Below are 12,876 nucleotides of genomic sequence, written 5' to 3'. Positions count from 1 at the left end.
ATTGTTGTCAGAATATCCAATTGTGTGTACGGGCCTTGAGTTGTTGGCCTGGCCCAGCTTTTACACACTGGGCCATATTCTCAGTGAAGTTACGATGGAGTAAGTCAGATACTCCATCGTAACTCCCTTTTTTGGCCAGTGTATCTATGCTCCTGATTCTCAGAATCATTTTTGCATAGATACACTTAAGATCCGCCATCTGTAAGTCACTTACACTGGCGGATCTTAAATGCAATGACGCCGGCCGCCGCTAGATGGCATTTACATGAAGGAGTCATTTGCATATGCAAATGATCCTTCTACGCCGATTCCCGAACGAGTTCGCGTCGCGTAACCGTCGCTAACGTCGTTTGCGTAAGCGGAAATTTAGTCCTGCTATATGGAGGATTAAATTTCCGCAAGTCTCGCGTAGGCCATGTTACGGATGGCGTCGGGTCCCCGTCGTGTTTTTTCGTCGGGTACGTCGTTTACGTAAGTCGTTCTTGAATACGACTTTACGTCAATGACGCACACGTCGGCGTCATTGACATTTTCCGCCGAGAACTGGAGCATGCGCACTGGGCTTTTTGCAGCCCGGCGCATGCCCAGTTCTTTCGCATCGGGGGCGCGCTTCATTTGAATAGAAGACGCCCCCTTGGAGATCCGCCAGGCTACGCCGGGACACTTACACTCCGCTGTCCCAACTTATGGAGCAAGTGTTTGGGGAATACAACACCTGCTCCAGTAAGTTGGGACAGCGGAGTGTAAGTGCCCTAAGCGCAGCAGGCGGATATTTTTTGAGAATATGGCCCACTGTTGTTAGTTGTCGGTCCTGGCGCATTTCTGCTAGTACTGATATACTGTATATGGGGTGTATGTCTGTATGAGTTGAGATGCAATATGGACACATGTTCCGTAGGATCTGGCTGCCAGCACAATCCTACATAAAACCATATGCCTGTGTACTAGGGTGACCACGTGTCCCCGGATAGCCTGTCCCGGGCACCTTCATTCCAGGACAATACAATGTCCCGGAATGAAACTGACACAGCCACCCCCTGGGCCAATCTGATGCCCCCAAAAAAGGCAGCCACATCACCGCTTTACTCACTGACAGTACTTGTCCTGTCCGGGAATGCCAGGAGGAGCACAATCCCGCCCCCTGCTTGTGATTGGAGAATCATAAATCCCGCCTCTTGTGTCCAATCACTGTGCTGTGATTCGTTACACCCTACTGTGTACATGAGCCCCTAGAACAATCATAAATTCTTTAGTGGAATTGTATGAACCCTTTTTGAATTCTCTCCAGTCTTCATCCTTGGTAATGTGTTTTCTAATAATTGTTGCAATAACTCATAACACGGGTCTCACGGGACGATTATGTCATCAATCCATGCTGCCGCTTTGATCAGAAGAAAATCATTTTCAGATGTTTTAAACTGATGTTTTCTTTCATCAGGTGTTCAACACATACTCCAACGAAGACTATGACCGGCGGAATGAGGAGGTGGACCCGGTAGCGGCTTCGGCAGAATATGAGCTGGAGAAGCGAGTGGAAAAGCTGGATATATTCCCCGTGGATCTAGAAAAAGGTGAGCTTTTCATCCAGATAAGTGAAATGTAAATGTGAGCTCCAGACAGGTATGATGAAATCTTCTAATCCAATTATGCCCTCAATAAATTAAATTTTATTTTTTTCTAGAGCTAGGAGTAGTACCCAAATCTGTCTTGATTAGGGATGAGCTTCGTATTCGAGTCAAACTCATGTTCGACTCAAACATCGTATGTTCGATCGTTCGTCGAAATACGAACAAAACTGGTCGTTCGCGCCAAATTCGAGTTACGTTTCACAGACCATAATTCACTGCGGCATCGCTGGCTGATGATTGGCCAAGCATGCACTATGACCCACATGCTTGGCCAATCACAGCTTGCAAAAAAACGGAGAGCCATAATTGGCCAAAGCCAGGGTGGCTTTGGCCAATTATGGCTCAGGGGGTTTAGTACACGCCCCACACTATAAAAGGCCGCCTGCAGGTCGGCCTTGTGTAGTGTGTTGCGGTGGTTAAGCGAGGACAGAGAGAGTGTCATTTTTTGCAGGTAGATAGAGCAGGCAGGCAGGCAGGCTAGTCAGTTAATGTTACAGTGTGTGTAGAGGATATATATACATCCTAGGTGTTGTACATATATTTATACACTGTATAGTTTAGCTAGATCCGCTCTTCCTAATTTACTGGCAGGCAGGTGATTGTGCTAGCTGCAGTATTCTTACGTGGTTTATTGCCTGTGTCCTCTGTAGTTTGCACCTAAAGCTACTTGGTGTGTACTGGCCGTGTGCTCTGTAGTTTGCACCTAAAGATTCAGGAGCAGTGATTTTAATGATGCTTAAATTAAAAAGAAAAAAATATGAAAAATTACTTTAAATATTGTACCTGCTGGGTGTCTATAGTATGCCTGTGAAAATGTCTTTGAGTACCCGGGTCTTGCCCGAGGGAACATGTATCAATGGAAAAAAAGTTTTAAAAACTGTGTTTTTTTTCAGGACTCCTCCATTGATACATGTTCCCTGGGGCAAGACCCGGGTTCTCAAAGATGTTTTCCGACAATAACTTGCATATTAGGCTTTAAAATGAGCACTTTTGAATTCGAACGTTCGAGTCCCATAGACGTCAATGGGGTTCTAAATGTTCACGTGAACGTTCGGTCCGTTTGAAGGTTCTGGTGCAAACCGAAGGGGGGGTGTTCGGCTCATCCCTAGTCTTGATATCAGCTTCCTATAATCCCTTCACTGAAGCAATCAGAGGGGGAAGCATTGGCAGTCAATCAAACTCTTTGCACAGTGCTGTCAGTTTAACACTGTGGACAGTTCCCGATGATTAATCTCCGAGCGGCGGAGTGAAACGTGCTGGGGGCGTGGCCTGGCAGGAGCCCAGGCTGAGACTGCCATCCCTTCCAATACCAGTGTGTCTGCCCTGATGTGCGGCTTCATGGGATCCATCCTTTGCTCATCATGTTTACAGGACAGTAGACACTGCTTAACCCCTTGCCGACATGTACATTTACTGCTAGTGGGCGGCTCTTGTGCGCAGAATCACGTACAGGTACGTGATTCTGCACTTCTGGGTCTGGGGCACACGAGCGCCACCAGCGACTCGCTCCCACTGTGATTGGACACAGCAGGAGTCAATCAGCTGGACCGGCGGACATCATGTCCACCGGGACCTGACGATCATTCAAGGCACAGGCAGAACAGGGATCTGCCTATGTAAACAAGGCAGATCGCCGTTCTGTGACACGGGAAGGCTGTGATCCTGTGTTTCTGCTTAGCAGGAACACGGATCTCTGTCTTCCCGCAGTACAAGCACACCTATTCCCTGTAAACCCAAACATATATAAATTACACAGGTTCTGAGGCTAGATAAGGCACTGAGTGGGTTTAACCACTTCCGGACCGCCGCACGCCGATATAACTAGCTGCCATAACCCAGGTATCCTCTTCTTCAGCCGCCGGTCTGGTTTCCTGATAATGGTGGTCTCTGCGGTAGATTCACCACAAGATCACCGTTATCAGCGGTGGGAGAGGGCCCGCCGCTCTCCTGTGCCCTCAGCCGCTTACCAGAGCCGTCGGCAGCGGCAGAGGCGATCGGGTCCTTCTCAGCGTTAGGTATGGACATGAGTGAGGGGAAGACGGCCCCCACCCGTCTCCGTACCATAGCAGGGCAGAAGCAACATCAAAACGTCACTTCCGCCCATAGCTCTTAAAGGGCCATTTTCTTTTTTTTTTCAAGTGACAATTTTCTTTTTATTGCATTTAAGTGTAAATATGAGATCTGAGGTCTTTTTGACCCCAGGTCTCATATTTAAGAGGGCCTGTCATGCTCAGAACAGTGTAAAAATAATAATAAAAAGGTAAGATAATAATAAAAAAAAAATGTAAACGTGCCCTGCCCCGCCGAACTCGCGTGCAGAAGCGAACGCATATGAAAACAGTTTTCGAACCACACATGTGAGGTATCACTGCGATCTGTAGAGTGAGAGCAAAAATTCTAGCCCTAGACCTCCTCTGTAACTCAAAACATGCAAACTGTAGAATTTTTTAAAGGTCGCCTATGAAGATTTTTAAGGGAAAAAGTTTGTCGCCATTCCACGAGCGGGCGCAATAATGAAGCGTGACATGTTGGGTACCAATTTACTCGGCGTAAAATTATCTTTCACAATATAAAAAAAAAAACTGAGATAACTTTACTGTTGTCTTATTTTTTAACTCGAAAAGTGTATTTAGACAGCTGCTCAAATACGGTGTGACATAAAGTACTGAAACGACCGCCATTTTATTCTCTAGGGTGTTAGGATTTTTTTTTTAATAATGTTTGGGGGTTCTAAGTAATTGTCTAGCAATACAATTTTTTTTATCTTGTAAACACAAAATCTCAGAAAGAAGCTCAGTCCTTAACCACTTCCTGACGGCCGTACGACTTTATACGGCCGCAGGGCGGATCTAAATTTCCAGGAAGGCCGTCTATATACGGCCAACAGCCTCCAGCCACTGTTGGGCGCGCGTGTGCCCGCCGCATCACTGATATGCCGATGCACTTGCCTGGTGGCCGCGATGTCCGCCAGGCACCCGCGATCGGCGCTTACAGAGACAAGGACCTGGATCTGTGTGTGTAAACACACAGATCCACGTCCTGTCAGGGAGAGAGGAGACCGATCTGTGTCCCTTGTACATAGGGACACAGATCGGTCACCTCCCCCAGTCAGTCCCTTCCCCCACAGTTAGAAACACTATGCAGGGCACACATTTAACCCCTTCCTCACCCCCTAGTGTTAACCCCTTTAATGCCAGTCACATTTATACAGTAATCAGCAGTGCATATTTATAGCACTGATCGCAGTATAAATGTGAATGGTGCCAAAAATGTGTCAAAAGTGTCCGATGTGTCCACCATAATGTCGCAGTGCCGATAAAAATCGCAGATCGCCGCCAATACTAGTAAAAAAATAAAATAATAAAAAATAATAATTCTGTCCCCTATTTTGTAGGCGCTATAACTTTTGCGCAAACCATTCGCTTATTGCGATTTTCTTTTTTACCAAAAATATGTAGAAGAATACGCATCGGCCTAGACTGAGAAAAAAAAAATGTTTTTTTTTTTTTTTTTAAATTGGGCTATTTATTATAGCAACAAGTAAAAAATATTGAATTTTTTTAAAAAATTTACACATTTTTTTTTTTATAGCGCAAAAAATAAAAACCGCAGAGGTGATCAAATACCACCAAAAGAAAGCTCTACTTGTGGGTAAAAAAGGACGTCAATTTTGTTTGGGAACCACGTCGCACGACTGCGCAATTGTCAGTTAAAGCGACGCTGTGCCGGAAGCTGAAATTTCACCTGGGCAGGAGGGGGGTTTATGTGCCCAGTAAGCAAGTGTTTTTTTTTTTCAAAAGCGTATATATAATGTTCGGGGGTTCTGTGTAATTTTCTAGCAAACAAATGATGATTTTTACGTGTAGGAGAGAAATGTCAGAATTGGCCTGGGTGGCGTGGGGTTAAGCACTCACACACTCATAGTGAATTACTTTTTTTCAAGAGGAATTCCAGACAAAGGGCACATTTTTCAGCATATTGCTTAGACACGGTTGGCATTTCTCAATGTTCCCTTCCCTATAACATGGCAAGTCTTCACTTTTTGAATTTATTTTCACGTTACTTAAATTTGTATTTAATTTTTAAACTGTGCATCTAAAAAGAAAAAAAGCAAGCCCAATAGATTTGCCTTTTCAAAGTGATTGCTGAAGGTTGTGTTTAGCTCAGAGTCCTCCTTTAGGCTGGATTCACACCTATGGCATTTTTAGTGCTTTTTGCATTTTGTAGATTTGCACTACGGAACGTGTTCCATAGAAAACCATGGCAAATGGACTGCAGTGCAAATCTGAAAAATGCAAAAAGCACTAAAAATGCATAGGTGTGAATCCAGCCTAAATGAAGATTGTGGCTGTTAGTGGCAGTGATTAGAGAACACAAGGGGCAGGTGCGGGTCGCTTGGCGTATAATGGGCAGCCGGATCCCGCAGTCAGGACGGTACGACCTTGAGCTGCCTTCCATGTATCTGCCTGGCCGGAGGTGCCAGTGCATCGATCATACGCTCCGTAGAGTAAAGAATTTGCTGGTCTAGTGTTCTTCCCTACAGCTCCCGTCTACTTCATCGCTGCTCTGTGTATAATGATGATGGCGTTTTATGTATAAAGCCTGACACTGACCTCTGCTGGCCAGCGAGATGTGTGCGCTTTATGGCCAAACATGCTGTATGGGAGCAACCCTCCGAATGATTGACGTCAGGTGTTTCCAGTGAAGGGTACTGGTAATGCTACAACAGGGGTCTCCAAACTTTTTTAACAAGGGGCCAGTTTACTGTCCTTCAGACATTATAGGGGCCGGAATGTGGCCAGTGGGAGTATAAAATGTCCTGGGGTCAGTGAGAGTAAACAATGCCAAATCTTTAGTGGGAGGAACTGTGCTCCATCATTGGTTTCAATGGAGAGAAATAATGCCCGTCATTGGTGTTAGTGGGAGGAATAGTGCCCCATCATTGACATTAGTAGGAGGAATAGTGCCCTATTGTTGGCATCAGTGGGAGGAATAGTGCCATTTTGTTGGTGAAAGTGGAAGGAATATTGTCCCATCATTGGAAAGAATAGTGTCCCATCATTGGCATCAGTGGGAGGAATAGTGTCCCATCATTGGCATCAGTGAGAGGAATAGTGCCCTATCATTGGCATCAGTGGGAGGAATAGTGCCCCATCATTGGCATCAGTTTATGAATACATTGAATACAATTGGTCCGAAGACAGAACCTTGGGGTCAGGGCTGCTGATGGGGGGGGACCACCAGTCCTCCTGTAGGGGGCCCGGGCACACAGGGGGGGCCCAAACAGCAGGGGGAATTAGTGTGGTTTGGCGGAGGGGCAATTACAGAAGGATGCCCTGTGCAGCTCTCTGCAGCAGCTGAAAGCTAGTTTCTCCCCCTCCTGCCGGCTATAGGCTGTTGCAGGGAGAGACACAGACACAGGGCATCATTCCTGTAATTGCTTCCCCGACACTGATTCCCCTCCCTTTTCTGCCTGCTTCTGACCCCCCCCCCCCCCCATGTGCCACCTTGTCACTGTGAATATAATTTAATTTTTTTATGTAAAAAAATATTAAAAAAAGGGCTGATTCACACAGTTTCTCTGTTATGTTTGTTTCCACTAATAATGATTTTAGTGTATTTTTTTTAAAATATGGACTTAATATATTGGGAGGGGCCCTGTCAGGTAGGCTGTACGGGGCCCCATGATTTCTAACAGCAGCCCTGCTTGGGGTACCCCACTCTCCGCTCCTGTCCAGTTTCTGAGCATGCGTGTTTGTACTTTTTAGTGGATTTTAGTCCGATGGACTTGGGTACACACGATCGGATGATCCTCCATCGAACATTTGTCGAAAAGTTTAAGAGCATGCACAGCGAACAAGCCTTTGGGAATATTGAGTTCTCGATAAGCCATGGTGGGCCAGATTCTCAGAGGAGATACGACGGCGTATCGCTGAGTCCGGACGGTCGTATCTATGCGCCTGATTCATAGAATCAGTTACGCATAGATATCTATTAGATCCGACAGGCGTAAGTCTCTTACGCCGTCGGATCGTAACTGCATATTTACGCTGGCCGCTAGGGACGTGTACGCTGATTTACGTGTCAAAATATGTAAATCAGCTAGATACGCAAATTCACGAACGTACGCCCGGCGCAGTACAGATACGCCGTTTACTTTAGGCTTTTCCTGGCGTATAGTTACCCCTGCTATATGGTGGCGTAAGTGCGGCGTACCAGTGTTAAGTATGGCCGTCGTTCCCGCGTCGAAATTTGAAAAAGTTACGTCGTTTGCCTAAGTCGTCTGTGAATGGGGCTGGACATCATTTACGTTCACGTCGAAACCAATGACGTCCTTTCGGCGTACTTTGGAGCAATGCACACTGGGAAATTCCACGGACGGCGCATGCGCCGTTCGGGAAAAACGTCAATCACGTCGGGTCAAGCCTGATTTACATAACACACGCCCACCTCTTCACAATTTGAATTAGGCGGGCTTACGCCGGCCTATTTACGCTACGCCGCCGCAACTTTTTTTTGAGAATACGGCACTTGCCTGTAAAAGTTGCGGAGGCGTAACGTAAATAGGATACGTTACGCCCGCACAAAGTTACGCCATTCTACGTGAATCTAGCCCAGTGTCATACATATAACTGAACAATTACATACTTAGATATGAGCGGTATAATCAACATCAGAGAACACAAGTTCGTGAAATGAGTCTTGGAAATGAGGGGCTTCCTGCATAGAACACATGGAATACTCCGCTCTCTCCTGCTGCCCGCACTTCACATCTCTGTTCTAATGAATAGAAACCTCCAGCTGAAGAATCTTCAGAATCCAACACTTACGGGACTGAAGATTTTCTGCTTTCCCACCTGGCGCTCTGGTTCCTCCCAGTGGTCCCTTTGTCACTGCGGGATACAGTAGTAATGAGGGGTCCGTAGATCAAACCATTGAGCATGGAGAGGAACCAGCAATGTAACACTTCCAGAATGTCGGGTTCTGTGGGCTCTCCAGCCAGCGGAATCTCTTTATCACTTCAGAGATCTGCAATGAGGACATGTGAGTATTCTATGTACTCTTTGAAGGGGGAGGGGCTTTATTTTGAAGATGGATTTTACTGAAAGTTGCTTCAATTAGACCAGGGGTCTCAAAATGTTCTAAGCAGAGGGCCAGTTTACTGTCCTTCAGGTTTCAGGAGGGTTGGACTGTGGCCAGTGGCCCTGGAATCAGTGGGCATAGGAGCCATTGGAGGAAGAAAGTCCCATTGTTGCTATTAATGGAAAGACTAGTGTCATCGATGGAGTCAGTGAGAGGAATGGTGTGCCATCCAAGGCCGTCTTTAAGGCAGGGCAAAAGGGGAAGCTGCCCTGGGCCCTGACATTGTTGTGGGGCCCAAAGCAGCTGCCTCATACTTGCCAACTATCCCAGTTTAAATTCCCTTATCCCTTGAAGTTTTAGTCCTGTGCTGTGTCCTGATATCTCAGTGTGAAGTGCTGCTATTAATGCTGCCCAGCTCTGCCCTATTGTTGTGTACAGATGACTCACCTGCAGACCCTGTGTTTACATTTAAATAAGCGTCATTCATATGTAAATGACGAGAGCATTCATATGTAAATAGCTGAGGCTGGGGGCATTCATATGTAAATAAAGGCAGCATTCATATGTATATCATGCCCCTCTGCAGTGAAGAGATGATGTGCTGTAGCAACCAATCAGTGAGCAGTATTACTGTACAGTAATCTCTAGCAACCAATCAACAAGAAGAAATAATGTGCTGTAACCTCTAGCAACTAAACAGTGAGCTGTAATGTGTGCTGTAACCTCTAGCAACCAGTCAGTACGTGGTAAGGATATGCTGTAACCTCTGGCAACCAATCGCAATCACTGCCTGATCTGATACAGTAAACTGATTTTAAGTCTAGCTGATATTTATTGTATCTCTCAGAGCAGGTGGAGAGAATTTTTTTTCCCAGGGTCCTGTTAACATTAAAAATGGCCCTGGTCCCATCATTGGTGTCAGTTGGTGGAATAGTGTCCCATCATTGGTGTCAGTTGGTGGAATAGTGCCCTGTCAGTGGTGTCAGTTGGTGGAAGTGCCCCATCATTGGTGTCAGTTGGTGGAATAGTGCCCTATCATTGGTTTCAGTTGGTGGAATAGTGCCCTGTCATTGGTGTCAGTTGGTGGAATAGTGCCCTATATTTGGTGTCAGTTGGTGGAATAGTGCCCTATCATTGGTTTCAGTTGGTGGAATAGTGCTCTATCATTGGTGTCAGTTGGTGGAATAGTGCCCTATCATTGGTGTCAGTTGGTGGAATAGTGCTCTATCATTGGTGTCAGTTGGTGGAATAGTGCTCTATCATTGGTGTCAGTTGGTGGAATAGTGCCCTATCATTGGTGTCAGTTGGTGGAATAGTGCCCTATCATTGGTGTCAGTTGGTGGAATAGTGCTCTATCATTGGTGTCAGTTGGTGGAATAGTGCCCTATCATTGGTGTCAGTTGGTGGAATAGTGCCCTATCATTGGTGTCAGTTGGTGGAATAGTGCCCTATCATTGGTTTCAGTTGGTGGAATAGTGCCCTATCATTGGTGTCAGTTGGTGGAATAGTGCTCTATCATTGGTGTCAGTTGGTGGAATAGTGCTCTATCATTGGTGTCAGTTGGTGGAATAGTGCCCTACCATTGGTGTCAGTTGGTGGAATAGTGCCCTATCATTGGTGTCAGTTGGTGGAATTGTGCCCTATCATTGGTGTCAGTTGGTGGAATAGTGCCCTATCATTGGTGTCAGTTGGTGGAATAGTGCTCTATCATTGGTGTCAGTTGGTGGAATAGTGCCCTATCATTGGTGTCAGTTGGTGGAATAGTGCCCTACCATTGGTGTCAGTTGGTGGAATAGTGCCCTATCATTGGTGTCAGTTGGTGGAATAGTGCCCTATTATTGGTGTCAGTTGGTGGAATACTGCCCTATCATTGGTGTCAGTTGGTGGAATAGTGCCCTATCATTGGTGTCAGTTGGTGGAATAGTGCCCTATCATTGGTGTTAGTTGGTGGAATAGTGCCCTATCATTGGTGTCAGTTGGTGGAATAGTGCCCTATCATTGGTGTCAGTTGGTGGAATAGTGCCCTATCATTGGTGTCAGTTGGTGGAATAGTGCTCTATCATTGGTGTCAGTTGGTGGAATAGTGCCCTATCATTGGTGTCAGTTGGTGGAATAGTGCCCTACCATTGGTGTCAGTTGGTGGAATAGTGCCCTATCATTGGTGTCAGTTGGTGGAATAGTGCCCTATTATTGGTGTCAGTTGGTGGAATACTGCCCTATCATTGGTGTCAGTTGGTGGAATAGTGCCCTATCATTGGTGTCAGTTGGTGGAATAGTGCCCTATCATTGGTGTTAGTTGGTGGAATAGTGCCCTATCATTGGTGTCAGTTGGTGGAATAGTGCCCTATCATTGGTGTCAGTTGGTGGAATAGTGCCCTATCATTGGTTTCAGTTGGTGGAATAGTGCCCTACCATTGGTGTCAGTTGGTGGAATAGTGCCCTATCATTGGTGTCAGTTGGTGGAATAGTGCCCTATTATTGGTGTCAGTTGGTGGAATACTGCCCTATCATTGGTGTCAGTTGGTGGAATAGTGCCCTATCATTGGTGTCAGTTGGTGGAATAGTGCCCTATCATTGGTGTTAGTTGGTGGAATAGTGCCCTATCATTGGTGTTAGTTGGTGGAATAGTGCCCTATCATTGGTGTCAGTTGGTGGAATTGTGCCCTATCATTGGTGTCAGTTGGTGGAATAGTGCCCTATCATTGGTGTCAGTTGGTGGAATAGTGCTCTATCATTGGTGTCAGTTGGTGGAATAGTGCCCCCTATCATTGGTGTCAGTTGGTGGAATAGTGCCCTATCATTGGTGTCAGTTGGTGGAATGGTGCCCTATCATTGGTGTCAGTTGGTGGAATAGTGCCCTATCATTGGTGTTAGTTGGTGGAATAGTGCCCTATCATTGGTGTCAGTTGGTGGAATTGTGCCCTATCATTGGTGTCAGTTGGTGGAATAGTGCCCTATCATTGGTGTCAGTTGGTGGAATAGTGCTCTATCATTGGTGTCAGTTGGTGGAATAGTGCCCTATCATTGGTGTCAGTTGGTGGAATAGTGCCCTATCATTGGTGTCAGTTGGTGGAATAGTGCCCTATCATTGGTTTCAGTTGGTGGAATAGTGCCCTATCATTGGTGTCAGTTGGTGGAATAGTGCCCTATCATTGGTTTCAGTTGGTGGAATAGTGCCCTATCATTGGTTTCAGTTGGTGGAATAGTGCCCTACCATTGGTGTCAGTTGGTGGAATAGTGCCCTATCATTGGTGTTAGTTGGTGGAATAGTGCCCTATCATTGGTTTCAGTTGGTGGAATAGTGCCCTACCATTGGTGTCAGTTGGTGGAATAGTGCCCTATCATTGGTGTCAGTTGGTGGAATAGTGCCCTATTATTGGTGTCAGTTGGTGGAATACTGCCCTATCATTGGTGTCAGTTGGTGGAATAGTGCCCTATCATTGGTGTCAGCTGGTGGAATAGTGCCCTATCATTGGTGTTAGTTGGTGGAATAGTGCCCTATCATTGGTGTCAGTTGGTGGAATTGTGCCCTATCATTGGTGTCAGTTGGTGGAATAGTGCCCTATCATTGGTGTCAGTTGGTGGAATAGTGCTCTATCATTGGTGTCAGTTGGTGGAATAGTGCCCTATCATTGGTGTCAGTTGGTGGAATAGTGCCCTATCATTGGTGTCAGTTGGTGGAATAGTGCCCTATCATTGGTGTCAGTTGGTGGAATAGTGCCCTATCATTGGTGTTAGTTGGTGGAATAGTGCCCTATCATTGGTGTCAGTTGGTGGAATAGTGCCCTATCATTGGTGTCAGTTGGTGGAATAGTGCTCTATCATTGGTGTCAGTTGGTGGAATAGTGCCCTATCATTGGTGTCAGTTGGTGGAATAGTGCCCTATCATTGGTGTCAGTTGGTGGAATAGTGCCCTATCATTGGTTTCAGTTGGTGGAATAGTGCCCTATCATTGGTGTCAGTTGGTGGAATAGTGCCCTATCATTGGTTTCAGTTGGTGGAATAGTGCCCTATCATTGGTTTCAGTTGGTGGAATAGTGCCCTACCATTGGTGTCAGTTGGTGGAATAGTGCCCTATCATTGGTGTTAGTTGGTGGAATAGTGCCCTATCATTGGTTTCAGTTGGTGGAATAGTGCCCTACCATTGGTGTCAGTTGGTGGAATA

General features: G+C 46.1%; 1 protein-coding gene across 4 annotated transcripts in view; it reads left to right on the top strand.

The window, feature by feature from the left end:
- Window positions 1-12,876, top strand: part of PPP1R9A (protein phosphatase 1 regulatory subunit 9A) — a 333,162-nt gene that overhangs the window by 156,845 nt on the left and 163,441 nt on the right. For all 4 annotated transcript variants that reach the window (XM_040352313.1, XM_040352312.1, XM_040352310.1 and 1 more), the window contains exon 3: window positions 1,439-1,571. In XM_040352313.1, the coding sequence (XP_040208247.1) occupies window positions 1,439-1,571 (133 nt within the window). The remainder of the gene's footprint in view (window positions 1-1,438; window positions 1,572-12,876) is intronic.

Source organism: Rana temporaria, chromosome 5 (genome assembly GCF_905171775.1).
Source record: "Rana temporaria chromosome 5, aRanTem1.1, whole genome shotgun sequence".
Classification (NCBI taxonomy): domain Eukaryota; kingdom Metazoa; phylum Chordata; class Amphibia; order Anura; family Ranidae; genus Rana; species Rana temporaria.
This window is presented reverse-complemented; position numbering and strand designations above follow the sequence as displayed.